The sequence below is a fragment of the Equus quagga genome, chromosome 17 (assembly GCF_021613505.1).
Source record: "Equus quagga isolate Etosha38 chromosome 17, UCLA_HA_Equagga_1.0, whole genome shotgun sequence".
Taxonomy (NCBI): Eukaryota; Metazoa; Chordata; class Mammalia; order Perissodactyla; family Equidae; genus Equus; species Equus quagga.
In genome coordinates, this window is record NC_060283.1 from 1,069,000 (window position 1) to 1,096,464 (window position 27,465).

The window sequence follows — 27,465 nt, forward strand, 5'->3', positions numbered from 1 at the left end:
ACAGTGACACCACCCCCACCTCCAGGAGACAGACACGTGGCTGCTAGGAGACTTAACTGGTTTAATGACATGGCCTTTGAGCCTCGTCACCTCTCATCTCTGGGGCGTGACCCTCAGAGTCCAGGGCTCCAAGACTCACCTGCCACCCACACAGCATGCGGGGTGAGGCTGGCCTGAGACTTGGTCAGAAAAAGTTCCTTTCTTAGGCTCTGCCAAGGGGGTGGGGTGGGGGCGGGGGGTGTCCAAGGCCAGGGCTTGGGCGAGTATGTGTCCAGTCCATGCTCGCTCCTCAACATGGGGGAGGGAGTACAGCATGGAGCCCACTCCAGTGGGGCCTGGAGCTCCCCACCACCACCCTTGGGGGTCAGTGCACTGGATGGGTGCTGTGGGCAATATCTGAAGGCAAGGGTCAGCAGTTGGGTCAGCTTAGTGCTCAGGGTGGCTGGGCAACTGAGATCTGCTGCCCTTCTGGCCCACAGCCCGTCCAGAGGTGTAGGGGTGCAGTTGGGTGCAAGTGGGTGTGTAAGTGAGCATCCATGAGGGTGGGGATAGGGCCAGAGTCACAAGGGCCAGGGGGAACCCCCTTGTGGACACGAGAGGCCAGAGGAAAAGTCCCTGGGGGTTCTGTGGCCTTGGGGAGAGGTGTGGGTTGAGGTGGGAAGGGAGCTGGGCTGGGTCTGGAACAGACCTCAGGGGTTGGGTGGACGAGGGGCTGGCACCTCTAGGCAGTAGGTTTGGCTGAGGTGGGCCTTGGAGCAGGTGGGTGAGCGTGGGCTGGGGCATTGCTGAGGACAGGCCATGTGTCACGAGGCAGGTGAGCAGGCTCCAGCCAGGTGCAGGGGCCCCCAGCCAGCAGCACGCTCCATCCCGTGTCCACAGTACAAAATACATACACATACAAAAATAATACTCCAGGCGCTGGGGGTGGGTCCCGCAGGTGTGTCTCCCCAGCCACAGGTGCAAGGGGGCCCCAAACAGCCAGGTCTAGCTCTCCTCCTCCATCCTCCTCTGGTTCTTGGAATGAAACTTGTTCATGAGTTCCTCCAGCTCCGACCCACCTTGCTGCTTCTGAGGAGGGGGGATGGGGCAGTCTTAGCCTAGGAGAGCGCAGGTCAGGGTCCCTCTGCCTTCCCCTTTTCCTGCAAGGGGGTGGGGGGTGTGCTGGGGCGGGGGGGTGCAGGAGGGTGGGCACCAGCTCACCTCCAGGACGGCCTTCTGCACCGTGAGCTGGCTGTACACGCGGATGCCATCCTCCCCGCACACTTTTTTCAGCTCATCTTTGTTGAGCGAGAAGAGCTGGGGCCCGGTCAGGATGCCCAGGTTCTCCACGATCCTGGGGGGCAAGAGCCAAGAGGGGTCGGGTGTGAGGGTGGGGCTGTGGGCGTGGCAGCCTGCACCTGCCCGCACCTGCCAGCACCTGCCCGCACCTGTCTGCACCTGCTGGCCCCTTGATCCCACCTGTCTACCCCTGCCAGGCCCCTGCCTGCACCTGCTGGCCTCCTGCCCGCAACTGCCGGTCCCCTGCCACTCCACATGCCCACTGCGGGCTCACCGAGCGCTGAAGGCCTTGGCCTCCAGCCAGGCGCGGACCTCATCGGGGCCCGACTCGTAGGTGAGGGGCAGGCTGACCGGCTGGCTGCGCTCCACGCGGAAGGGCCGCTGCGGCTGCGTCTTGATGTTGCTGATCTTCTTGATGAGCTCGTCATTGACCTCATCCATGTGGTGGATCAGTTCTTGCGGGGTGAGGGTGGCGGTTTAGGCCCTGCCCCCACTGTGCTGACCCAGGGCTCCCGTCCCCTGGTGGGGCCCCCCTCCACCCTCTCCCCAGGTGACTCTGGGTCCCCAGACCGCAGCTGTCTGGTGGCCCTATTCCTCACCATTTTTGTTCCCGGCGAAGCTTGGGGGCAGCTTGTGGGTTGGGCTGGCAGGACCCCAGTATTTCAGCCCGGCCTGCAGGGGTGTGTGGCGAGGCGGGGTGAGGGGTGCCATCAGGCTCAGCTCTCCATTCCTCCCAGCAGTGTTGGAGTAAGAATGTGAGGCACCTCTCCTGCCCCCTCCCCCTCGCCATCCCAGGACCTGCCCAGGATCCCCCTGGCCCAGGGGCCAGCCCTTCCTAACCTTGGCCGAGACCCCGGGAGCCCCCACACCAGCCGCTGCAGCAAGGATTCAGGCCTAGGGCCCGGTCTTTGGCTGAGGCTGGGCTGCACCTACCACCCCCCAAGCTGCCTCCTCCACCAAGTGGGACACAGCCCAGCCCTGACTGCAGACACCTCTCCCCTCCCACTCGCCTGCTCTGGGGGGATGTCCTCCAGCCGGGTCTCGTCCAGGATGTTGCAGGGCACGTAGCCTGCCTGGCCACTGCGATTGCGAAGCTTCCACCACTGGTGGCTGTCGTCCAGCACCTGTGGGCGCCACACCTCCACAGTCACCCCTGACTCACAGGTCCCACCTCTCCTCCAGCCATGGGCACCAGTGTGGGGTGCTCAGACCACCAGCATGAGCCCCTCTTTACAGACGGGCCAGAGAGAGTTCTGATGTCTCCCCTGCCGTGAGCGCCCCCCCCCAAGTCTTATGGCGCCCCCTCACCCCACCAGCCCTTACATCCTACCCATAGGGGCCACCCTCCCCCTGACCCCCTCCCACCTTGGCAGCATCCTGAGCCAGGTGTCTCTGGCCTGGTTGTGGATGTAGATCACCGTACACCCCCCCCAGCCCGCTCTACTTTCTGTACCCAGTGGGTGGCCTGGATTTGGGATTGGCACCAAACACAGACAGTGCTGTGAGGGGTCTCCAGGGTGGGCATGAATAACAAGCCCCTGCTGGGTTGGAAGGTCCCCTGCTTGCACAGAGGGGGCCCATCCTCCAGCCTGAGCCGAGCCCAACCTAGCACAGGAGCCCCGAGCCCCCTCCGAGATCCCCAAGACAGGGAGGCCCCTCAGCCAGGTTGTGCTGAGGGTGGGGGGCAGGCTGTGGACCCAGATTCCAAGACTGGAGCCCAATGGTACAGCCCTGGGGAAAGGGATCGGGCAGACAGGTCAGGCCCCAGTGTGACGCAGACTGGCCCCCGCCTGCTCCCCAGCCCGGCCTGGCCTCCCCTGGGCAGCCGCCTCCCACCCGGCCCCCACTCACCTCCAGGACCTCGTCCTTGAGCACAGACAGCTCGTTGGCGTTCCGGGCTGTGAAGTCATAGAGGACCCTGACGTACTTGGCCATGGCTGGTGTGGGTTCGTAGCCCCTATGTGGAACGGGAAGGGCTGAGGGCCAGGACTGGGCTTGGGTCTCCTCTTGGACCTGGGGCCAGGTCGGGGGAGCAGCTTCCCAGGTGCGTGGCTGCCTCCCGTTCGGCTCTCCGAGGTCGCAGCAGAGAGAGGCTGCGGCTCATCAGCCGGGAATGGAAACTGTGACAGCCCCAGAGCGTCTGGGGCTCCCTGTGTGGAGGTGGGGGTGGCAGAGGCGGGTGGGACGCAGGGGCCTGTGGGCACAGCAAGGCCCTCCCCAGCCCAGGCCACCTCAGGGGCTCTCTAGGCCCGGTCCCCCAGGGGAACCAGAGCCAGGCAGATACCCGAGAAATGACATGGTCACAGCTGCTCCTGGAAAGCAGCTGACCAAGAAGGAGGGCCAGGCATTTTCAGAGCTGTGGCCCTTTGAGCACTGTAGACAGTGCACGAGCACACACAACCAGGTCTGCCCACGAGCGGCAGGGCCACGGGGGGGGCAGCTCTGGCTGGGGGTGTCCCAGCCTCAGCACAGAGCAGGCCTGTGGCTGCCGCCTACACTGGGCCATCCCTCCCGGTCACTCAGGCCCCCGACCATCCAGGTGCAGGCCTCAGGACACTGAGGAAGAGAGGGGCTGAGGCTGGGGTGGCCCCAGGAGCCCTGGCAGGGCTGTCACAATTGGCCAGAGTGGACTGGCCAGGGGCTGGAGGTCAGAGGATGAAAATGTTTCTTAAAGCGTGGCCTTAGGCCAGGAACCACGGGTACCAGGCTGGTGCTGTGGGGCAAGGGGACGGACACACTTAGTTAAAACATGGATGCGGCCTGGCTTGGGCAGGATAACCGCCTCCCTAGGCAAATCGGGGGCCAGAGCGAGAACAGAAAGTGGGAGGAGAGATGGAGAAGGATGGCGGCTCCCCGATCTTGGGTCTGCTGATGTGGTCTGCGGAAATGTGTGTGTGTGGTGAGGAAAGGCTGGTTTAGCCAGACCCTCAGTCTCATTCTCTGACCCTGAGGCTGGGCCTAATCAGCCCCAACAGGGCAACAGGGAATGGCGAAACCACTTAAGTTCAGTGGTTTAGTAAATTTCTAACCAGGATTCTAACACATAAATGTGGAGACATGAAAAGAGAGGATGTATTAGAACAGTGAATTTACAGGTAGCCTTTGACATTTTCCCTTCAACTGTATATTATAAAGTTAGAACGAAAACCTGGCTCTAGTTTGGAAACAGCTATTTTCAACGGCATGAACAAGGCATTTGCCACCACCTGGTGGCAGCGTACTCATGCCAGAGCCTCTGTGTTTTGAGGGGTGAGTGCCACACTCCTCCACTTTGAGGGGAGCTTACCTGAGAATATGTGGGGAGCTGACTGGGGGAAGGACGTCTCCTGGGGATGTTGACTCAGGTACAAGGCTGTGCTTCTGGGAGCTTCGGAAGGACAGTCGGCTCCCTGGAGTCGGCTGAGGGAAAAGTGGACTGTCTGGGCTTGGCGCGGGGTGGGGGCTGGGTTGGGAGGTGGGGCAGGAGTGGTGAGGGCTGTGGGCAGAGGGGGGCTGAGGGGGAGAGCAGTGGGGTGGGAGGCTGTGGGTGCTCTGACCTCGTCACTGGGGGCGGACACCAGCCCCTCCACTTCCCAGGGAGCCTCCTGCAGCACGTCCAGGGGGGGCTCCCAGCCGCTCTGGAACTTGGGCACGTAGAGGGGCACCCGCGGCTCCCGTGGCCACTCGGAGCTGGGGTGGGAGGTCCCGGGGGTGAGCCGTGCCCACCCATTCAAACTGGTCCCACGCAAGGCCCCCAGCCCGGCCTGCCAGGGACCCCACTCTGGTCTGGCCAGTGCCCTGCATTGGCCTGCCTGGGCCCCCTCCCCACCCCTCCCTGCCCGCTCTGCTACCGGGGGCGTGTCCAGGTCTCCCCCAGCGACTCCCATAGCGCCATCTCCTTGGGGACCAGGTGGCCGCGCAGGAAGCCCACAGCGTCACGGGAGAGCAGGGGACTAGAGACTGAGCGTGCGATGTCTGGGCCACCACAGGTGCTGACAATCTGGGGCACGGCAGGGTTCAGAGGGGGTCATGCCACTGGACCTCAGCCCTGGCCCGCCCACCTGCCCGCCCGCAGCACCAGAGGCCGGCTCACAGCGCCCACCACTTGGAGGGGGATGCCCGGCCCCAGCCAGCTGCCGAAGGTGGCCACTTGCTTTCCCCGCCCTCAACCAGGGGCAGTCACCCCGCGGCCCTGGCTCCCCAACCCCCCGGGCCCGCGCGCCCCCCAGCCCCAGGCACCAGGTCCAGAGGCCCGAAGAGGAAGTGCGCCAGTTCTGCTGCGCTGGGGTTCTGAATGTGCTTCTGCAGCTTGGCCTGGGTGGGGGGAGGCCGTGAGTGAGCAGGTGGCAGACAGACAGGGCAGGGGACAAGGATCCTGGACCCCCCAAACAATGTCAGCACAGAGGGACAGGGTGGGGAGGGGCGGGGGCACTCACGAGCAGGTTGATGGCCAGCTTTGTTTTCTGGAAACAGTCCACAAACTCAGCCTCGGAGGGGGGCCGTGCCCGCAGCGTGAGGACGCCCTCTGGAATGGCGGGGTGGCCATGAGCCTGGCTGCCCCTGTCGCTGCACCCAGTGGATCTGGCAATCCAGTCTGACGCAGTCCACACGCTCCGACAGCACCTTCCCCAGACCAGTGGCCCCTTCTGTCCCCCAACCCCAACCTGACCCTGACCTCCGCCCCACCCCCTGCCTCTGCTGCCCCTTTGTCTCCCCATCTCCCCATTGGCTGCCCCGCTCCTCTGCCCTCCACGCCGTCCCTCCCCAACCCTGGGCCCCCACCTGCAGGCCCCTTCTTGCCCTTCTTCTTCCCCTTCTTGCGCTGGTTCAGCTGCTTGAAAGCCTCAGCCGCCTTCTGCAGCCGAGCCACGAACCACTCGATGTCGTCCAGGGCGCAGTTGAGGATTTGCTGGGGGCAGAGTGGGTGGGGGCAGAGGTCAGCCTCAGGCGTCCCGCCTGCTGCAGGGACAGCCCCAAGCGCGCGGCCTCTTGGCCCCCCAGCCTGGGGCTGGGCGTGGGTGCTGGCTGGGGGCAGCCCCTGGGGGCACAGGGTGGGTGGGCGCCCCAGACGGTCCTGAGCAAGACCCACCGTCTCCTTCTCTATCTTCTGCGCCAGCACGGCCCGCGGCTCCTCCTCCAGAGACTCCCGCCGGAGGAAGCCTGGGTGGGAGACAGAGCTGCTGCTGACCGGAGCCCCCGCACGGACCCCCATGCAACCCCCAGCCCAGCCCCTCTGCCTACTTGGCTCACTGAGCGGCACAGGCAGGCCCACTCGGTTCTTGGTGGTAGGGGAGTCCCCGCCGTGGCGCTGGAAGGGGATGGGGGCTGGGCCCTGGGGGGGAGGCAGGACCGACAGCCGCTGCCGGATCTTCTCCTGGTGGCCCCTGGAGTGGGGACGAAGGCCCCGCTCAGCCTGGCCACGGCCCCGGGCCAGCCCCCCTGCCCCCCCTCCCCCCACCCCCCACCGTGCCCCGCGGCCCTACTTCAGGGTCTGCGGCCGCATCTTCTTCCCCAGCCGGTAGTCGGCCAGTGCGCTCTCGATGTCCTCGTGCACCAGCTCTGCCTGCAAGGACAGGGGTCAGGATGGCTTGGGTGGCCACGGTGCCCCTGCCCCCTGCCCGCCCTGGCCCGGCCCCACCTCACCTCCACCTCGTCGCAGTGGAAGAAGTGGATGTCGGGCTTGTTCTGCTCTGAGTCCTGGCACACAAGCAGCAGCACCGACGGGTAGCGCAGCTGGTTCAGCACCGTCTGGCTGTGCCGCACAGTTGGCAGCGGGAAGTTCTCTAGCTCCTCCTGGGGGACAAGGGGGCTTGGACGGGGACCTGGACATGGGCTTGGACGCGGGCTCAGCCATGTCGCACAGGCGTGACTCAAACATGGACCCGGACATGGACGTGGGCTCACAGCCGTGGGCACGGGATGGATCCGAGTGACGGACACAGTGCCATGGACACGGGTGCGACATGTAGGCCCAGCCTGTGGAGCTCGTGCAACGGACGCAAATACAAGCATAACTGGCAGGCACAGAAAAGCGACGTGGACACAGACACGGGACTCCACCAGGCAACAGCCACAGCTGTGGCACACAGATCCTTGGACACTGCCAGGCCCTGGCTCGGTACAGCTGGTGGACAGGCTCTGGCAGAGGTGGACATGGCCTTGTGTGATGTGGCTCCCCTGGACTCTCAGCCTCTTCTGGTCCCTCCTGGCCTGCCAGCCCTTTGCCCTCTCCTGTTCCCCGCCCCCCACAGAGCCCAGCTGTGCCTCTTGGCCACATCCTTGGCCCACCTTGCAGGACAGGCGGCCGCCCTCCCTGCCCCTGCAGCCGCACCTGGGACTCTATGTCCAGCAGCCGCAGAGACTTGTCGTTGACCTGCAGCAGCATCTCCTGTGTCCAGATCTTCTCCTTGGAGCTCAGCTGCACCAGCTTCCGGATGGCGTCGTCCACAGACACGATGGCCTCACTCTTGTCCATGATGAATGTGGCCAAGTGCTGGGGACCGGCAGCAGGCGGTCACTCAGGGCAGAGCCCTCCTTGTGCCAAAAGCCAGGGCCAAAGGGCTGTGCCCTGGGGGGTCAGAGGGCCACAGCCAACCCTGGGGGTCTGAGGGGGAACATCCCTGTCCTGGGGGCCTGAAGACACACAACCCCACCTTAAGGGGGTCTCTTCTCTGCCTTGGTGGATGTCCGTGGGGGCCCTGGACATGCCCCAATAAGACCCTTAGCAACCCTACACAAACAGTCTCCCACCCCATCCTGTCTCCTGTCGCTGGGCTCCGGGAACACCAGCCTCCCTTCCCCCCAGTAGACCTGGCACACGCTTTCTCTACCCCCCTCCCCTGGGCTTCCCCAGCTCTCTGTTCCTTCAGGATTCTGCTGGGACGCTGCCTTCCTGATTGCCCAGCTACAGCCTCGCTCTGATACCGCAACCCTGACGTGCCCTGGTTTTTATTTATCGTGATCCGGCAGCATGCTTCTTTGTTTATTTATCGGCTGCCGGGCTCACTGCTGTCTCCCCAGAGCCCAGGCCGTCAATGAACACGCAGGGAGGAAGTGAGCGTCCTGGGCGGCCGTCTGGGGTCTGGGGCCGCCCCTGGAGACCCTTGGCCAGCCCAGCCCTCCCCTTCCCAGTGTCCTCCTCTCCTCTCGCTCCAAGCCGAGCTCAGGCCCCTCCTCCTGCCAGCCTCCCCCAAGTGTCCGTGCTGCCCTTTGCTGGATTCGGTAAACAACGCTGGGACAGCTGGATCAACACGGACATCGACTCCAGGCAGTCAAGACCTAACCGTAAAACACGAAACCATGAAAGCGCTGGAGGAAAACGCTGGGAGATTGCTGACAGTGAGACTTCCTCACGGGGGCACTTTCCTGAGCAAGGAAGAAAATCCAGATGCTCAAAAGAAAAGACCAATACATCTGACTCAATAAAAAAACAAAAGTTTCTGCCTGGAAAAAAAATGCCATATATAAAGTAAAAAAGAACAAAGTGAAAAAAAAATAGATCGAATAGATATGATGAAGGCTAATTTTCTTAATATACAAAAAGACCAATTTGCATTACAAACGTAGTGCTTACTTTGTTAAAAGCTCTATTTTGTTAAAGATAATAATTAAGGATACCAACAATAAATGAAAAAAATTGTAAATAACTAAAAGTTTAACACCCCAAAAGAAAAACTCGCAAAAGATGTGAACAGAGAGTCTACAGGAAAAGAAATATAAGTAACTTTCTTTCTTTTGCTGAGGAAGATTGTCCCTGAGCTAACATCTGTGGCCACTCTTCCTCTACTTTATACGTGGGTTGCCGCCACGGTGTGGCTTGACGAACAGTGTAGGTCTGCACGTGGGATCCAAACCCTAGAACCCAGGCTGCTGAAGCAGAGTGTGCAAATTTCACTACCACGCCAGGGGGCCGGCCCTAGTAACTTTTTAATATAGAAAATTGTGCACAATCTCATTCAATAGAAGAATTGCAAATTGAAACTCTGAGACCATTGTGTTAGGAATGAATCAACAATTGAATTTTTTACCTATTCTACTGAGCAGTACTAACAAATCCCTGTGGGTTACATCTATGGGTTAAGCTGTGGAGAAACGGAAGAACCCTCATTCTGCACATGGCCAGCCACTCTGGGGAGAAATCGGTGACACCTCTGAAGATGCACACGCTTTCCTCTCACAATTCTGCTGCAGGTAACTGCACACGTGCAGAACATGGCATGGGTGCGGGGCTGCTCACTGCACAAGTGTTTCTAGTAATAGAGGCTGGACCTGACCTACAGGTCCATCAGCAGGTTAGAGAGATAAGTCGGCAGAAGCACGTGATGGGATAGAAGGCAGCTGATCTGTCTGTGCCAGGCAGGGTAAAACCCAAAACATGTTGTTAAGCAAAGCACAACACGACCAAACCAAATAAACTGTGCTACCGGGCCACAGAACAAGACTCCGGCAATCTCAAATGTCTGAAACCACACAGAGTATGTTCGCTGACCATAGTGGAATTAAATCAGACAGAGATAACAAAAAGATAACTGGAAACCCCCCCAAAATCGGAAATTAAGCAACACACTTCTAAATCACTCGTGGGTCCAAATTTGTGGAAACTTAAACGCATTTTTAAACAACCAACGGGTGAAAGATGAGGTCACAGGGAAATAAGAAAATACTTAGAGACGAATGAAAATGAAAACCCAACTCACTAAACGCAGTGCTGGTGGAAATTTACAGCTGTAAATGCTTACGTGAAAAATGAAGAACCGTCTAAATGAGCCCTGTGTCAAGGAAGTCACAGGAAAATGAGAAAGCATTCTGAACTGAGCGATAATAAAAACACGCACACCAAAATCGTGGATACAGCTAACGGAGTTCTTCCAGGGAACTGTGTAGCTTAAATGAATGTTAGGAAAGAAGGAAGGCTTATTACCAATGACCGACGCAGTCCCCTTAAGAAAGTAGGAAAAGACAATCAAATAAAACCCAGAGTAAGTGGAAGGAAAGAAATTAAGAGCGGAGATCAACAAACCAGTGAACGAACAAACAAGAGAGAAAAATCAATGAAGCCCAGAGTCAGTTCTGGAAGATTAATGAAATTGATAGCCCCCTAGCAAGACTGATCAAGAGAAAAATAGAGAAAACACAAATTATCAATAGCCAGAAAAAAAGAGGTGACATCGTTACACGTCTTACAGGCATCAATGTGAATTCATAACCCAAAACCTTCTGACAAAGAGAACTCCAGCCTCAGAGGGCCTCACAGGTGAATCCCATCAGAGACTTAAGGAAGAAATAATCACAGTTTTTCATAAACTCTCTCTAAGAACAGAAGAGGAGGGAATAATTCCCCACTCGTTCTGTAAGGCCAACGTAACTCTGACACCAAGGCCTGCAAGGGCATTACAGGAAAAGGCAAAGACCTAATAAACATTAATGCAAAATATCCTTTACAAAGTATTACCAATTAGTCTGTCAACCCATTAAAAGGATAACACACCATGAATAAATGAGATTCAGCCCAGAAATGCAAGGTTGGTTCAGTGTTCAAGAAAGTCCATCAGCGTGATTCCCTACGTGAACAGCAGTGAATGAGTCTCAACAGATTCAGTCGATAGATTTCTCAACAGAGAAAGCATTTGACAAAATCCAACATCTTAAATGATAAAAACTCTCAGCACACACGGAACGGAGAGGAACTTTCCCTTTAACAAAGGGTATGTACCAAAACACACAGCATAGAATACGGGAAAACCTTGACTACTTTCTTCTAAGACTGGACACAGGTCAAGGGTTGCCACTCACATTACTTTTCTTCAGCATTGACCTCGTGGTCCTAGCCAGGGCAATGAAGCAAGAGAAAGAAAGTGGCTAAAAATAAGAAATTAACATTTTCAGACAATGTGATTGTATCCGTATGAAATCCAATGACTCTAAGAGCAAACGACCAGAAAAACCAACGAATTCAGGGAAGTCTCAGGATACTGCATCAGTATATGAAACTTCAATTGTTTTTCTATATGCTAGCAACAATTGGAAAATAAAATTTAAAAAATACCATTTACAACAGTATATAAAAATTAAACACCTAAAGATGTGTTTTAACAAAAGATACGTCAGGTCTCTACAGTGAACCCACAAAACATCCTGAGAGAAATGAGAGAAGATCCAGTAAGTGGAGACACTGGGTTCACGGATGGCAAACACTCAATGGGAAAGATATCAATTCTCCCTAAATGGATCCAAAGATTTGACTCAATGCCAATCAAAATTCTAAGAGGCTTTTTTTGGTGGTAGAAATGGACAATTGATTCTAAAACGTAAATGCCAGTCCGAAGAACTTAGAATAGTCAAGAAAATCTTGAAGAAAAACAACAAAGTTGGAGGACCCATGTGGCCTGATTTCAAGACAGATAACAAAGCTACAATGAGCGAAAGAGGGTAAAAGAGACCGAGTCCAGGAATAGACCCACCCATTCCTAATTCACCGATTTTTGACAAAGGCACTGAAGCAATTTAATGAGGGAAGGAAAGTCTTTTTAATATAAATGCACATCCCATGGGGAAAAAATTGGCCTTGAGTCTCATACCCCAAAAATTAGCCTTGAGTCACACCATACGCAAAAATGAATTTAAAATGGACCATAGGCGTAAAGGTAAAAGCCTAAACTAAGAAGTATCTAGAAGAAAACACAGGAAGAAATCTTTAGAGCCTTGGGTCAAGTAATGACAAAAAAAAAAAAACCCAAAAAACAAACCCTAACCATAAAAGAAAAATGGATATGATTGGACGTCATTAAAAGTAAACATTTCTGCTCATCGAAAGACAGCTATGGGGGCCAGCCAGGTCGTGCAGCAGTTAAGTGCACACGTTCTGCTTCAGCGGCCCGGGGTTCGGATCCCGGGTGCGGACATGGCACCGCTTGGCAAGGCATGCTGTGGTAGGCGTCCCACATATAAAGTAGAGGAAGATGGGCATGGATGTTAGCTCAGGGCCACTCTTCCTCAGCAAAAAGAGGGGGATTGGTAGCAGTTAGCTCAGGGCTAATCTTCCTCAGAAAAAAAAAAAAAGAAAGAAAGACAGCTATACATTCGAATCAACAAGCCAGACTGGGAGAAGATGTTTCCAACCCACCCGCCCAACCATGTATGTGAAGGACGCCTCCCGGTCAGTAGGGAGTCTGTGGACAGACGCGGTGCCGTGCAGGGGCCCCCGCAGCATATTGCTGTAGGGAAGTCCTGCTCTACACACGCATTTTCTTGAAATAAGTTTACAAAGCAGAAGAACAAGGATAATTATAAACCGTGTGACTTCATTTATATGGGATTCTCAAAAAGACAAAACTCTAGCGATGGAGGACAGAGCAGCATCGCCAGACATTGGGGTGGGGGAAAGCTGTGACCACACAGGGTCAATTTCACTGTATGCTAATTTAGAAAAAAGTTAAAAAAAACAAACCCACAAGGCTTCGGCAGCCCCCGCATTGTCAGGGTGGGTCTGATCTTGCCCCCACCTCTCATTCTCTCTCTGTGCCTCAGCTTCCTCATCCGGGAGGTGCAGGCAAACCCTGCCCACTCCCCTGGCCTTGCTGGCTGCTGGGCAGACAGGAGCGGTGCCCCCGGGCTGGGGTCCTTCCACAGGCCAGCTTGGACCAAAGTCCAGGAGAAGGGCTGGGAGGCCCCAGTGGCATAGGTGGTTCCTCACCAAGAAGGACAAAGTTCTCCCTCCCTGAGAGAGGTGGCCGAGCCGCCTGGGAATGAAAGGGATGCAGCTGACCCATCCACTCTCTGTGCCGTGCCCTGCCCTAGGACAATGAGCTGGCAGCAGTCACCAGCCTGGCCGCACAAAATAGCTCCACCCTACCCAGGCTGGCAGGGAGGGCCGCTCCCAACACAGGCCAATTCAAGAGCCTGGGGACTCCCGATGTCTCTGTGGACCCATTGCACAGACTAGGAAACTGAGGCACAGACAGCAGTGACTCGTCTGGCCTCTGCAGGCAGGGAGGTTGCTGTCAGGAGGGAAGTCCTTGCCTTCCTGGTCCAGAGTCCCCTCATCTTCCTGGTCCAACACAACCCCTCTTCCCGGTCCAGGCCCCTCAACTTCCTGGTCCAGGGCCCCTCACCTTCCTGGTCCAACACAACCCCTCTTCCTGGTCTAGGACCCCCCACCTTCCTGGTCCAGGCCCCTCATCTTCCCTGTTCCGGGGCCCCCCACCTCCTGCCCTCCTCCGCCATTCCTAGCCTGCTGCCCTGCAGGCTTGGACAAGGGCCACGAACCAGGAACACAACCAGCTGCCAAAAGCAGGGAGGTCATTTAAGAAACATATTCCTGAGTTGTAAGTGTGACTTTAACTTGACACAGGAGCAAAACCTTGCTGAGCGGCCGCTGTCCAGAGAGTGCAGGCGGCCTGCCTCCACTGCCCTGGAGTCGGGCAGAATCAGGCAGCCCTGGTCTTTCCTGCAGCTGCTCAATACAAGGGTCTTCCTTCTGTCTTCCCCCCCAATCCAGTCCCTTGTTTTGGGTCCAGGATGACAATTTCCTTCCTACCAGGTGTTCCCAGCTGAGGGGAGTGCCAGACAGCACCCAGGGCTGGTCTTATCTGGCCTGTGTTGGCTTCTGGTGTCTTCTCTCCTCTGACAGCTCCAGGGTCCCCTGTGTCCCCCAGACTGTGAGCTCCCCAGGACTGGAGAGAGGCTCCCCCCTTATGGCTGAGTCCAGGACAAGCGTGGGGCAGTCCCTGGCTCTGGCCACCTGCTGCAGGTGTCAGAACCTGGACTGACCACTTCTCTCTGGGGCTCAGTTTCCCCCCGCCTGGGGATCCTGGAGCTGGGAGGACGGGGTGCCACGTGGGGTAGGGGTGCTCCCTGGCAGCCGGCCTCACCTGGACGTGGTACTGGGAGGTCTCATGCATGATGACGTTGGAGTTGGAGTACTTCTTCCTCTGCTCTGAACAGGGAGACACGAGTCACTCATCCCAGAGGGCGGGATCTGCAGCCCCCAGTCCACATGGGACTGGACTCCCAGGCTGGGCCGCAGGGAGGACTCAAGGGCGTGAAGTGTGAGTGAGGGCCTCTCCCAGAAGAATGTGGATGTCCCTCTGTCTCCAGAATAACCCCTGGAGAAGGACCCTCGGCTCACAGTGGTGATGGCACACCTGTGACTGGGGGTCTGCCCTGGCAGGGGTACAGGAGGCTCAGCCTCCTCCTATGGGGGCTGCTCCCCCTTCCTGGGGGAGGGGTCTGGGCCCCCTCATTCCCACCCTAAGAGCTGCCAGCTAACATCTCCCTGCCCCTCCCTGGGGCTCCTTGCCTTCCAGACTGGGCATCTTGTCCAAAGGCACAAATGAGACAGTGTGTCTGAGGGGAGGGCTAGCATGTGTGTCCGGGGGAGGGGCAGAGCTGGGGGTCTGGGGGCTGGCCAGGCCCCACCCTCCCAGAGCAGACACCTGGTACTCAGTCCTGCCTGAACCCCCGCCTCCCTTGGTGATCCGGTTGCAGCAAAGAGCACTGCGAATCAATATTGATGGTCCCTGAATTATTAGTAAAGGCCTCTCCCCTTACCAGCATGGTAGGGGAGGGCTGCTCAGTGGCCGGGAGCTTTGGGGAGACACCTGAACAGCTGTTGGCTGATTAGGGTCCAAGGGCCCCTCTGGGCTCCCAGGGCAGACCTGCACCTCCCCTGGTGGGGGCCCATCACAGCCCTGCATGTGTGGGTTGGGCTGTCCCCCACGGCCTCCCGTCCTCAAACCTCACTCACCAAACAGGTCCTTGGCACTCATCTTGGCCACACCGTCAGACCGGCCCAGGCTGCCACTGTAGAGGAGGGGCTGGTGAGGGCGGGTCCCATGCCGCACCCCTCCCTGGGGACTGCTCAGTGGGTAGGGGGTGAGCGGGTGGGGGTGGGGGCTCACTTGGCAGCACCCGGGCAGTAGCTCACGGACCCTGACTGGCTCATGGCGTCCTCGGTGGCGGCTGGCGGTGGAAGGGCAGACCTCAGTGTGGCCTGAGTCCAGGGCCTGGTGCCCGGCCCACACCTAAGTGGACAGGTGAGTCGAGCTGACATTTCCTCAGGGCCTGGCCAGCAGCCTCACTACTCCCATTGCAGGCCCTCAGTCTCCTCCTCCCACCTCCCACCCAGATCCAGGGGCTGGAGCCCTGATAGCCTGGCCAGAATCCCAGGACACATCAGAACCACCCCTGCCCTCTGTCCCATCTGGCTGTCACTGCAGCCTCATCTCGCCCCAGTCCTCCACAGCGACCCCCAGGATGGGCTGGCAGAGGTGTCCCACCCCCAGAGGCTGTCCGGGGTGGGGCTGTGAGACAGGTGTCTGGGGCCTCTGAAGGGGTATCGGGAGGAGAAAGCACCTTCCAAGCAGAGCGAAAGGCATGTTCAAAGGCCCTGAGGTGGCTGGGACTGGGCATGAGAGGAAGGCAGCACAGGATGAGGCTGGAGCCAGGGGTTGGGAGGGCCTCTGGGAACCTACAGCTCAGGGTGAAATCCAGAGGGAGCCCCCTTCTGTGGCATGAGCAGAGCCTGGTGTCCCTGGGTCAGGTTGATGTGTCCTTGTCCTGTGGGGGTCTGTGCTCCATGGGGACCTCAGGGCTCACACTGTCTGCCCATCAAATGTCACAGGTGGCATCCCTCTGTGGCTTCAGTGTGTCAGAATCTGTCAGGATCAGGGGTCACAAACCAGGGGTGCCGGTTTCCAGGGCAGGGAGCGCCCCAGGACTTTCCGGTTTGACCAGGTCCTACCTACAGAGAGGGCTTCCAGGATGTGTCAGGGGCCTGGGGGCCTTGGGCCAACCCCTCTCACGTACCACTGAGGGTCCTGGCTCTCCGGGGAGGGGTTAGGGAAGGGGCTCGGCCAGATTCCTCTGTCTGTCTGTCCGTGGAGAATGTCTGGAATGCTCATGACCTCAGTGGGTGAGCCTGAGTGTTTGCTTAATAGGATTCCTGGCGGGCTGAGCCAAGGGCGCTAGGCACGTGTGTCCAGGTACACACACACCTGGGCGAAACCCAGGCCTGCGGGCACACAGACACGCACAGGCTGTGACATGCAGGCCCTCCCCTTGGGGAGCCTGCGGCCTTCAGCCCCCTGGGGTGGGGTGGGGGGCCTCTGGGCCAGCCAGGGAGGTGTGTCCAGGCATCTGGGTTGGAGGGCATGTGAGGCTGGGGCCACCTACAGGCCTGCTCCAGTGAGGGGAGAGGGGGCGTCTTGAGCTGACTGGGGCAGTAGAACACGATCCCTGTCGGGGGTGGGGGTGACACTGGCCCCGAGCCGCAGGGCCCAGGTTGCACTTTCGTTCTGCTTTGGCCATTTTCCGGGTGCAAAGGGAGGGCTGAGCATGGTGCCCAGTTGGCAGCGGAGGGGGAGGAGGCCCTAGCAGGGCAGGGAGGGTGGAGGGACCAGCTCCAAGTTCAAATTCCAGCTCTGCAGCCCAGTGACCTTGGGGAGGAGTCAGCTTAAGGCCCAGGGGGAGCCGGGTGGGGCCCTGGAATGGGGGATCCCCTCAGGCCCAGGCTGTGCTCAGGTCTGGGAGCTATGGGTGGGGGAGCACCCCTCCCAGTGGGAGGGAGGCAGAAGCCTGGGATGCCATGGGTAGGGAGAGGGTGCTGAGGGTGCACTAGGGAGACCGAGGCAAGCAGAGAGGGCTGAACAGACCAGGCCGGGTGGAGCGCTGAGCCATCGAGGCCCAGGTGCCCAGCAGGGACCAGGAGAGGACTGGGCAGGGCTGGGGGGCGGTGTGCAATGGCAGGCAAGGGGAGGTGCCACCAGCGGGGCCCTGCCTCCTAGAGGGCTGGGGCTGACTACAGCAGGGGGGCGCAGAGGTGGTCTGTGGGCACACTTCAGGTGTACCGGGAACCCTGCCTACCGGCTACCCTGCCACCAGCGACACCCTCATGCTCAGCGGTCACCCCAAGTCAGCCCAGCAGAGGAAGGAGGACACCCACAGGCCCGGCGAGCCCACCCCCATGGATCTATCCCACACGGGCCACTGCAGCAGGCCCCCAACCTCCTCCCTGAAACTCCCACACCCCAACCTTGACCCGAAGTCTGACCCCACCCTGATGCCTCCCTGGCCCCGGTTTCCTCCTGGCTCAGACACCCAGGAAGTGCGCCCTGACATCTGACCCACAGGGAGTAGGCTAGCTCACCCCAAGGGTCTGGCCTCAAAGGAGGCCCCAGCCTGGCCTGGGGAGGGGGGTGGTGTGGGGCCTTCGAGGGGCTGCGGAGAACCCGATCACCAACCCCTTCACCTGAGGAAGGGGTTCCCCCCGCCGAGCCCCAGGGCTGGGAGGGGGCCGGCTGACTCATGGGCCCTTGGCTTAAACATACCCAGGCGCACCCGGGCTGCCCCAGGACCCGACCAGACAAGCCAGGCCGCAGCGGGACCGGGCTCCTGGCCACCGGCCCTGGGGAAGCCCGCGGGACCGGCGCAGCCCCCTGGCGCCCTGATGCCCCCCAGGTCAGAGCCCGGCGTCGCATCGCCACCTGGGGAAACTGAGGCCGGGGCGGGCCCGCCCCACCCACCCTCTGCGCGCTCGGCTCCCGCGTCGCTCCTGCTCTAAAGGGCGGCGGGCACCCGGGGGTCGGGGCGCGCAGGGTCGGGGACCCTGTGTGGCGCTCACCTGCTCCTCGCGTCCGCGCCCGGGCAGCCCGTGGTCCCCGCGTACGCGCGTCCCTCCGCCCGTCTGTCGGCGCCTCGCCGCGGCACCCGGGCTCCGGCGGGCGGGAGGGACTGGCGGCGGGGCCGGGCAGGGCCGGGTCGGGCCGGGGCGGGGCCGCGAGGAGGAACCTGAGCGTCAGGTTGGAGTCACCGGGCGCCGCGGACGGGCGCGGTGGAGGGGGCGGGACGCGACTCCCCGCCCCGCCCCGCCTGCACCGAGGCTCCCTGCCTCAGTCCCCAACGCCCACTCCGCGGCCCCCTGTGCAGACACCCCAGGGCCGGGCGCCCCTCTCCGCGGGGTGGCCCAGGGCGGCGCGCAGGGCAAGGCTCTGGCATCTTCCTGGGCAGGCCGAGCTGCGCCCCAGTGGGAGGGCTGGTGCCCTGAAGCGGTCAGACCCTAGTCCCCAACCTAACGTGCCTCAGCAGAGGCCCATCCTGCCCCAAGGCCTGGGACAGGGTCCGCTCCTTTTCAGCTGGACCCTCTGGTCTGGAGGAGCCCTTGGGCCAGACTCCAATCTGCAAGTGGGCGTCTAAGACCCCAGGTCCTGCTTCTGAGCTGGACAGGTGGGAGGGGCTCCTCCTCCGCTATCTAGGAGCTCCGAAAGTCTCTTTCTCTGTGCCTCCCCAGCCCTGCCTGGGCACCCCCTGGGGGATGGGGGTGTCTGATGGGAGGGTGGGGACGCCTGTGGCCCAGGCTGTCCTCAGAGCCAGGGCAGAGAGCTGGTGGAAGGTACCGTTGGGCAGTACCCCCTCCTTAGGCCCAGGCCCCACCTTCTGCCCACAGCATGGGGCAGGCATCCTTCCTCCTCCTGAACTGACTCCCAGGATGCCCCTGCCAAGCCAGCTGGGTGAGGAGGGAGTGAAGAGGGGGGAGGGGGCAGGCCCAGGCAGTGGCGGGCACCCCAGGGCACGTGCAGGGACCTGAAGGCTGTGGCTACTGTTCCTGTAGTGGAGGGACCGGAAAGGGTATGCCAGGAGGCAGGGTCCCAGGCCTGCAGTCCCAGAAGGGCAGGGCAGTTGGCATGCGTTTCCCTGGAACGGGCATAGAGCAGTTCCCAGGGAGTCTCTGCCAGAAGGGAGGCCCGCCCGCCCTGAAGGGTCAGCAGCACTGCACTCCCCCACATCCGCCAGGATCCCAGGGGCGGGTCTCCCCACCAGCTGTCTGGGACATCACAGGGAGTTCTCGGAAGGGGTGCAGGAAGTGGTTTTAGTCCTGGGCCCAGCCCTGCCCCAAGCCCTGGTGAGGCCTGGCTTCCTGGTTCTCTCCCCACTTCGCCAAGCACCCAGAGGAGAGGGCACCTGCCTGCCCTCGCCCTTCCCGGAGGCTGAACGCAGATGGACGGGCAGAAGGTGGGAAGGCTCAGAAGGTTGCAGCTGAGGGGACACTCCTTCACTTCTGAAATCAGCGTGACCATTGTCAGATTAGGAGCACTGACCCCCTCAAGGAGGCAGCTGGGGCCTGGAGTCCCAGGCTGGTCTGCGGCCGCCTGGAGCTGTGGTGTCCCCCTATGGGCAAGTAACCACCACCTCTGTGTGGCCAAAGTGATGGGGGTGTCAAGGGCCTGGACCAGCTCCTCAGGAGGGAGGTCACGAACCCTGAAGGCAGCAGGAGCCTGAGGGGGAGGGGCTGAGCGTCCCCAGATGGCAGGAGTGTCCACCCCAGCCTCTCTCAGTGCCCTCGCCCACGCTCATGCAGCAGGGGTGTGGAGCTCTGCCTCAGGTGCATGCAGGTGGGGGTGAGCAGGAGGGGCCGCAGGTGCATGTGGCCCTGAGCCAGAGCAGGGGGCGTAGTTCCAGGAAAGCTGTGGAGGGAGGAGACAGTGGAGGGTGCTGCTGCAGCCCCCCCCAGGGGCCCAGGACAGCCCTGTGCTGTGGGAAGTGCTCTCCTGGGGCTGCTGGGTGAGGTGGGGCGGCGGCACCAAGCAGTGTGCTCGTGGGTATGTGGAGAACCCTGGAGGAGGTAAGCGGCCTTAAGCAGGAGAAATTCAAGGAAGTAGAAACATCTCTTTATTTAAAAACTATGGTGAAAAGAAAATGCCCAGATATTTGACCGTAATGTTACTCCCACATAGGAAACACGCGACAGAAACAAAGGGAAATTCCTGGAACGTGAGCACTGTCCTTCCAGGAGCACCGGCAAATCTGAGGGAGAGGCAGACAAGTCTGGGCGGGACTCCTCCAGCCCTCAGAGCACATATGACTGACAGTGACTGACATTTCCAGAGCCGTGCCCGTGGGTGCTCCCTACTCCCTCCCCTGTCTGGGTCTCCAGGGCACCGTTCTTCAGAATCCCCAACTTCAGAAAGGAGTTGAGGCGGAGGAGAAAATCCCCCAAAACGCAGAGCTGACTGGCTCGACTGCATTTCTTTTGGGAACTAGAGTGCGATCTGTCTGGGCCTTGGCCTGCCCCTGGCTGAGGATCCCTGCCCCACACGGCTGGCAGCTCCGACCCCCCAGGAGAGCAGGGAGCCCCAGATCGCATGCCAAGCAGAGGTCCCACCAACTAACCTGGGCTTTCAACACTGCAGGCTAGGACCGGTGTGGAAAGTACAGAAGCAAAGAGCTGTGTGAGGAAGGCCCCATCACAGCAAGGCGATGCGCCGTCCCAGCCCGTACCTTTGGTGATCTAGCAGGCTGGCCCAGGCTCCTGGCCCAGCTGCGGGAGATGGCCACAGACACCGGAGGGAAGGTGACGGGCCAGAGCCCACAGGGCCGCTGGCTGTCTCTCTAAGGCCCTTGTCCACCCTCTGGCCTCAGGGGTCAGGATGGCTGCTGAAGCGAGATCCTTACCAGCCAAAAACGGGAACTGAGCAGATGTCCCTGTGACTCCCCAGAGAGCGCCCAGGGCAGTTCCTGACCCGCCTGCGCTGTTCCCAACACGGGGCCCCAGCATTTTGTTCTGCGCTGGGTCCTGACCCCCTTCTCCATCAAAAAGATCACAAACCACTCCAAACCCTCCCGTCCTCTAACTGCATGACAAATCAGGAGGAAAATGCCCTTCCCATTCTGCATTGGGGGAGGGGACAGCTGCGGGACGACTGGGTGCCGAGGACGGGGCTCCTGTCCAGGGCTGTTCCCGGGGCAGGGCACTGCCCAACTAGCTGACGAAGCTGGCGATGGCCACCACCTGCAGGACGGCCTCCAGGCCGTGGAGTGCCAGGAGCGCAGCGCTAAGGACCAAGTCCGCCCACAGCACCAGGGTCTGCCAGCGCAGGAAGTAGATGCACAGTAGGCCGCTGCCCACCGTGAGGACCAGGCTGGTGGCCAGCGGCACTTCGGCCTCCATCAGGTTACCCTTGGTGCCTGGAGAGCAGAAGGGATGCAATGAGTGAGCGCTGGCGCGGTGGGAAGCCTGCTCAGGACCCTCCGCCTGGGTGCTTGGGGGGAGGGGGTGAGAGGCCTCGAGGAGCCCAGCCTGGGGCGTGACGGCTGCAGGGCAGACGCCAGCTCACCACCAGCATGTTCCTGGAGGGCTTGAGGACCTCCAGGAAAGGGTCCCGCTGTGACCCCCACCCAGGACGGGTGAATGTGAGGAAGCAGAGGGCACAAAGGCAGCGTGAGGCCCACTGCAGCCCCACCTCCCCGTCTCAGTCTCTGGGTGAGCTGTGCGGGGAAGAGGGAGGCTGGTTTTCTAAAAACCATCCCAGCTGCATGCGGACGCCTCCTTTCCCTAAGCCCAAGTGAACTGATGGGATTCTGTTTAAAATTTCCAAACATATTTCACTCAGGGCTAAGGCCAGTTCTGGAAAACTTCAGGCGTACTTACAAAACACAAAACTACTACATATGTTACAAACAAAGGGGTCAGTCATGGAAAATGCTGATCCTCAGCTGCAGCCAGCCAACCACAGGTGCCCAGGGCGCCCTGAGAGCCTGCAATGTGCGGGGTGCCTGGGGACGAGCAGTCGGGGTGGATGTCAGCAATTCCAGCACCATCTGCCACCCTCCCATGCACACAGGCTCCGGTCTGTGACAGCAGACACTCAAGGCCCAGAGCATGCTCAACAGGATGGCGGAGTCCCAAGGGTCTGTGGCCAAGGGCACAGGCAGGGAACTTCCCCCCATGCCTCAGTTTCCTCACTGTCAATTGGGGGCCGGTGTCTGGGTGGAACGTGCTGGTGTGCTCGGGGCCCGGCAGCATGTGCAAAGGCCCGGGAAGTGCCAGCTGTCGTTGGCTCTACCTGCTATTCCAACGGCAGGCGTGTCTCCTAGACGTATCAGCAGAATGCGCAAAGTACAATCCCATTTAAAACAGAGATGCGGCAGAGTTCACTGTGCTTCTGTGCTGCTTGCGTCTTGCAGGGGAATGTCCAGGGGAGCCCTCTCACCTCTCCAAGTCATGGCAGAACTTCCCAGACCCTTCAGCTCCTGGGGTGAGGCGAACCTTCTGGGGTACCAGAGTTGACAGCTAAGCTGGGTTCCGAGTGCAGTGCTGTTTGTCACCCTGCAGCTTGTGCAGGATCTGCTTCCAAATGGGAAGTGTCTCCCCCAGGGACGCTGCCAGTACTGTCTGTGTCTCAGACAGAGCTTCTGAATAAACTAACACTTCCTGACACTGGAGGCGAGGCCAGCAGAGCCACTGGTGGAGCGGGTGAAATCCACAGCGCCTCTAACTGCCCCACTACAAAGCGATGAGCGTACAGAGGCTCACGGTGTCTACCCAGCAACTCTGTTATCTTAAGTACTTTATGGTTTTCACAGCCAACTCACCAAAGTACAGCCGAACTGCTTCCAGAATCCCCATCAGAAGGAGCAGAGTCAGGTCGAGGACCAGGTACTCATGAGGATAACTGAAAACCTGACCTGGAGACAATGGGCAACAGACCAGAACTCAAGTTACAGCAGCGGCAGCGACACCTGCAATTGGGCTTTTCCATCCCCACTTACTTTTATATGTCATCATCAGGAGTGTCGCCAGGAAGTACAGGGAGTCACACATCCCACTGAGGCAGAGCAGCATTTGAAGGGGGACCGATGAGAGCTGGCACGCGGTTAAGGACTCTCAGCCCAGGGAACGAGCTCTGCCCTGGGGGCGCCCACGCATGGGGGCTCACATGGGGAGCCACTCTGCGTCTGTCTGGAGGCACCCCAAACACTGAGGGGGGCCCTGGAGTCCGGGCAGCTGGCTGGCTTCCTGCCTACTCGGGCTTCCATCAATACTCCTCCTGGTGTCACAGGGCCCTGCCAGGCCCCTCCCTCCCAGGGGACATCCTGGTCTGGAGCAAGAGTACTGGGCAGGTCCTTGGTGACTGCAGGTAGGACAGCCTTGGGTGGCATCACCCTGACCCTGACCCCAGCTATACAGTAGAGAGAAAACAATGATTTTTTTTTCTTCAAATAAAATATATTTTTTCCTTTGGGGGGAGTTTAATATCCACTAACAACTTTCCTGAGCTTGGTACACTTCATGTTTGTTTATGCTAAAATAAGCCTCTAAGCATTCAAACTGAGGGGTTTTCATTCTCCTGCCCTTGGAGGGAGGCAGGAGGCACAGGCTGAGCAGGAGGCCGGCTGGGCCAGTGCGCTCTATTCAGAGGTTAGAGCAACTCTAACTCTGTTAGCGAACTGCCCTCCACTCAAAAGTGGGATTCCTACTGACAACTTAGAGAATAAGGGGCTTTACAGGAGCAAAAAGCAGAGAGCTGACTCAACAGGCTGGCAACTCCACCATCAGGCACCATCCGCGGAGGCCCAGGTCAGAGAGCATGGGGTGCAGCAGGATACCATGGCGGAGGAGGTGCTCCCTGGAAGAGACAGCAAGTCAGGAGGCCCGCATCCCACGAGCAGGCTGAACCAGGCCTGATGAACATCGACAACCACGAGCCACAACCACCACGAGCCCGGCCTGCTTCTCCTTTCATTGCACGTTTATAGAAAGAAGCCAGTGTTTATTGGGGCCTGCAGCTAGGTATTTTTCCATCACCTCTGCATCCGTCCCTCCCAGGAGGATCTGACCTTAGAACCTGAGGCTGGGAGCCGGCATGTACCTGGGAGCAGAGGGAGCTCAGAGGGGAAGCAGAAGGGAACCCTGAGGCCGGATCAGCCAGGGAGTGATTCCCCTCCACAAATCCCGCCAGGGAAGGAAAATGTCCTGGAGGGGAACCAAACTGCAGCTTTTCGAATCTTCTGCGGTTTCTGCATATTTGCTACACATTTATAATTAGATGAAAACCTTTTCTCATTCAGGTTACAACAAGTCTTTTTTTCGAAATTGATAACAGACACTTGCTTTCCACAGGAATTTTATTCATTGCCCCAAATATCCCTCCAAACAACAAGAGCTCCCTAAATCAGCAATTCAATCTCTGTGAATCGTGCATCTCTTGGCTCGTCCCCACCCCTGCAGCTATTACACATTTTTCCATCATCCTGTCATGGAGATAAGAGCAAGCCCGGAGCAGGTAAATCAGTCCTCTGAATCAGGGGTCCTGGATTTGAAGGTAGCTGACTCATCCTTGAGGGTGCGTGTCCTGGGTCAGATTTCCTGTCGGAAGAGGCTCACCCTAGTAGCCATTGGTGATATGCAGATATGTCAATAAAAACTGAGAACCTGGCAACCAAGGACGTGGTGTGAACTGCCTGCCCATTCTTCTCCTCTGTGTCCCGGGGGCCCAGGAGACCCGGCCTCGGGGGGCTTCTGTGGGGGATGTCACAGGGTGATCCCATGCCTCCTTGGGCAGCTTTGGGCCCTCCGTGGAGTCTCACTTGGGTGGGCATCTCAAATGGGTCAACACAGGACATTAGTGACAGAGATTCAGAACTGGGCTCTGAGGCGGGACGGCACGAGGCGGGACGGCACGTGCCGAGAGCGGGAAGCCAGGTGAGGGCTAGCGGAGAGCGGATCATTTGTAAACTCGCATCACGTTACGGGGCAGGGTGCTCTTTAAACCCGATCTCTCCTTTTCCAGGCTCTAGCTAAACTAGGCTGCCTGGAGGTCTGTTATTATTGGGGTGGATTTCATGTTGACTGGGGTTTTCCTCCTTTCTGATCCTTCTCTTGAAGGTTAGCCCAGACACACTTCCTGTCTATTTGCCAGCTGCCCACTGTCACAGACTGAAATTGTGGGGCTCAGGGAAAGAAAACTGTGTAAGGACCTTAAGCAACATAAAACTTAACATTAAGGGCAGCTATCATCAGACAGGCTGTTCTACCCATTTCAGACTACAGGAGCTCACTCTGGCTAAAGACAGTGTGGCTTCTAGGACCTGGCATTTCTAGTCAATGACAATGTGGCTGCGAGCAGGCAGGCGTGCCAGCACAGAAGTTAAATGTGGAAGGAACAGAACAAATGTTTCCCCCGAGGTGACATACAAGGTGAGCGAAGAGATCCTGTGCTGGGATAAACTTCGTTTTTCACCAAATCAAAGTCCACCGACAAACCTCATCACCAGTGGCCTTCCGGGGACAGAGGTCTGGCGGTTTGGAACCCTCGCGCTGGAGAGCCCTGAGTGAAACAGACCACAGAGCCTGCCTCTTTGGGGACGCCCAACCCGCGGCTGCCGCCGGTCCCCCCCAGCACGTGACGTCAGCACGACAGAGGAGGGAGGAAACTGGACTTTGACGGCGTGAACCTACGACAGACAGACAGACAGACAGTTCCGAGCCGCAGGCGAGCGAGAGCCTGGGGGAAGCGTGCCGCTGACACGCACTGCCTGTGACTCCACGCCAGGGGCGCGCCTCCCGACCCCCGGCCCCACCAGCCCCCGGGACCCGCGCCCGCTTCTTCCCGCTGGCCCCGCAGGGACCCTCGGCGGAGCCGCCCCGCACATTAGAGCCCCTCCGCCCTCTGGTCCAGGCCGCGGGAGCCACGGGAGCCGGGGGCCTGTCCGCGGCGGGTGGGGACGTCGGCCCAGGGGACACGGGGAACGAGGAGGAGCGTGCGCGGGCCCTGCGCGCCGTGCTCCCCGCAGCACCGGGCGCACCGCGGGGGAGGATGCGCACGCGGCCCCGGAGCACCCCTCGGCCCCGAACAGGGACAGGCCCCGGCGGGAGCCGCCCGGCAAGGAGGGCTGGTCGGTTCACAGCCCCGACGGAGCCTCACCCTGGACAGACTGCAACCACTGCCCCGCTGGACGCCACTCCCACCCCAAACCGAACCAGACTGGATAGAGTCCCTCTCCCGGGGTCATCCCCGCCCGGGACCCCTCCCGAGCCGCGGGCCCGCCGGAGCTCCGCGGGGGCGGACTCAGCTCGGGGAACCCCCTGAGCCGTGGGCTAGCCCCCGGTCCCCGGGACCCCGCCGCTCCCGCCAGCGACCCTCACCTCTCCGCGCGGCCGCCATCTTGCCCCCCGGCCCCGCCCTCCAAGTCCGCCGCGATCCCGGCAGCCTCTCGGCCCGGCGTCGTCCGCGTCCGTTCGGCCATTTTCGCTTCTGCTCCCGAAGGGGCCCGACCGCGCCGCGATTCTGGAGTTGACTCCGAGCCGCGGCCGAGGCCCGATTAGCCAGTCCGGCAGCACTCGGGCACTTTCGGACAGGAGGAGGCGGAGAGCCGAAGCTCGGGAGGATCCGGGCTCGGGGCCGTTCGGCTCCGCTCGGCTCCGCCTCGGGCCGACTCGGCTTCCGCTCGCGGCGGGGGCGGGCGGAGCGTGCGGCGCAAGGTTCTCCTGGCCGGGCTGCGTTGCGTCGAAGCCTGGCGAGAGCCGGCCCCACAGTCGGCGACCCTGTAGGCCAGGGACGACGGCCGGCGAGGCCTCCTTGGCGCTGAGGAGGACTAGCGCCGAGCCGCTCGGAAACTCTCGTGCGGCCTCGGACCAATTCGGACCGACTCGGCTCTGCACTTCGGGCCGCTTCGGCCCTTTTCGGTTCCGGACTCTTGATCGTCGGCTCGGCTCGACTGGGCCGCTTCGTGCCGGTTCGGCCACTGTTCGGGCGGCCTCGGCTCGGCAGGGCGGGCGACTTCGGGAGGCCTCGGCTAGGCTTCGCGCAGCCTCGGCTCGGCTCGGGCAGCCCTCCTCGGGCGGCGCGCTTCGGACTCGGCCCCGGCCTTCGGGCGCCCCCGGCCTGCGCCTTCGGGCGGGCTCGGCGGAGTCCGGATGGAGGACTCGGACTCGGCCGCCAAGCAGCTGGGCCTGGCCGAGGCGGCGGCGGTGGCGGCCGCGGCCGCTGTGGCGGCGGCGGCCGCGGCCGCGGCGGGAGGCGAGGCAGAGGAGCCGGTGCTCAGCAGAGACGAGGACTCGGAAGAGGACGGGGACTCAGAGGCGGAGCGCGAGACGCGGCGGGTGACGGCCGTGGCGGTGATGGCCGCCGAGCCTGGGCACATGGACATGGGCGCCGAGGCCCTGCCCGGCCCCGACGAGGCCGCCGCGGCCGCCGCCTTCGCAGGCAAGTGCCGCCGCCCGCGGTCCCCGCGCACCTGTCCGCACCTGTTCCATGCTCCTGCCCCGAGCACGCCCCGCACGACCAACCCGCACCTGCCCCGCGCGCACCTGCCTTCACCTGCCCCAGCACACCTGCCCTGCACACACCCTGGGCACCTGCCCGCAGCTGCACCACGTGCATCCCGTTCACCTGCTCCGCACACCTGTCCACACCTGTCTCGCGCACATCGTGC

General features: G+C 60.3%; 3 protein-coding genes across 17 annotated transcripts in view; 1 reads left to right on the plus strand and 2 right to left on the minus strand.

Annotated features, from left to right (window-relative positions):
- Nucleotides 1-44: 44 nt before the first annotated feature.
- EPS8L2 (EPS8 like 2) lies at nucleotides 45-18,025 on the minus strand. Of its 5 annotated transcripts, none has more exons than XM_046644154.1 (22): nucleotides 17,876-17,995; nucleotides 15,729-15,911; nucleotides 15,186-15,278; nucleotides 15,002-15,057; nucleotides 14,127-14,191; nucleotides 7,589-7,750; nucleotides 6,901-7,050; nucleotides 6,741-6,820; nucleotides 6,499-6,641; nucleotides 6,347-6,417; nucleotides 6,040-6,166; nucleotides 5,694-5,782; nucleotides 5,497-5,571; nucleotides 5,109-5,257; nucleotides 4,815-4,947; nucleotides 4,565-4,677; nucleotides 3,130-3,235; nucleotides 2,289-2,402; nucleotides 1,878-1,950; nucleotides 1,553-1,733; nucleotides 1,201-1,333; nucleotides 45-1,068 (listed from the first exon to the last, which is right to left on the minus strand). In XM_046644154.1, exons 2-22 carry the CDS (start codon nucleotides 15,767-15,769, stop codon nucleotides 985-987), a joined length of 2,238 nt encoding a protein of 745 aa, XP_046500110.1. In that variant the 5' UTR covers nucleotides 15,770-15,911; nucleotides 17,876-17,995; the 3' UTR covers nucleotides 45-984. The 5 variants fall into 5 exon arrangements, with proteins under 5 accessions (XP_046500110.1, XP_046500109.1, XP_046500112.1 ...); XM_046644153.1 differs by having other exon boundaries at nucleotides 15,156-15,278; nucleotides 17,876-17,994; XM_046644156.1 differs by lacking the exon at nucleotides 15,729-15,911 and having other exon boundaries at nucleotides 17,876-18,025.
- Nucleotides 18,026-19,897: 1,872 nt separating this feature from the next.
- On the minus strand, nucleotides 19,898-26,806 carry TMEM80 (transmembrane protein 80). 2 transcript variants are annotated; one of them, XM_046643538.1, is made up of 5 exons: nucleotides 26,177-26,806; nucleotides 23,638-23,657; nucleotides 22,801-22,894; nucleotides 22,624-22,716; nucleotides 19,898-21,216 (listed from the first exon to the last, which is right to left on the minus strand). In XM_046643538.1, the coding sequence occupies exons 1-5, from the start codon at nucleotides 26,193-26,195 to the stop codon at nucleotides 21,011-21,013; spliced, it is 432 nt and encodes a 143-aa protein (XP_046499494.1). In that variant the 5' UTR covers nucleotides 26,196-26,806; the 3' UTR covers nucleotides 19,898-21,010. The 2 variants fall into 2 exon arrangements, with proteins under 2 accessions (XP_046499494.1, XP_046499495.1); XM_046643539.1 differs by having other exon boundaries at nucleotides 22,801-23,210; nucleotides 23,537-23,657; nucleotides 26,177-26,293.
- Nucleotides 26,806-27,465, plus strand: part of DEAF1 (DEAF1 transcription factor) — a 29,984-nt gene continuing 29,324 nt past the window's right edge. For all 10 annotated transcript variants that reach the window (XR_006885775.1, XR_006885776.1, XR_006885777.1 and 7 more), the window contains exon 1: nucleotides 26,806-27,236. Coding sequence is in view for 4 of the 10 variants with exons in the window: in XM_046643533.1 (XP_046499489.1) it covers nucleotides 26,948-27,236 (289 nt within the window). In the remaining 6 variants the exon portion in view is untranslated. The remainder of the gene's footprint in view (nucleotides 27,237-27,465) is intronic.

Bases quoted from the DNA above. Each gene is read 5' to 3' on its own strand.
- EPS8L2 (XM_046644153.1), bottom strand. From the start codon at position 15,769: ATGCCACAGAAGGGGGCTCCCTCTGGATTTCACCCTGAGCT. The intron at 14,192-15,001 runs GTGAGTGAGGTT...CTCCCTGTTCAG, and splicing joins GAGTGCCAAGGACCTGTTTG to AGCAGAGGAAGAAGTACTCC. The intron at 1,334-1,552 runs GTGAGCCCGCAG...CTTGCCCCCCAG, and splicing joins GCCAAGGCCTTCAGCGCTCG to GATCGTGGAGAACCTGGGCA.
- TMEM80 (XM_046643538.1), bottom strand. The intron at 22,895-23,637 runs GTATCCTGCTGC...ACCGCGTGCCAG, and splicing joins GGAGCACCTCCTCCGCCATG to CTCTCATCGGTCCCCCTTCA. The intron at 21,217-22,623 runs GTGAGTTGGCTG...TCTGCTCTCCAG, and splicing joins AGCAGTTCGGCTGTACTTTG to GCACCAAGGGTAACCTGATG.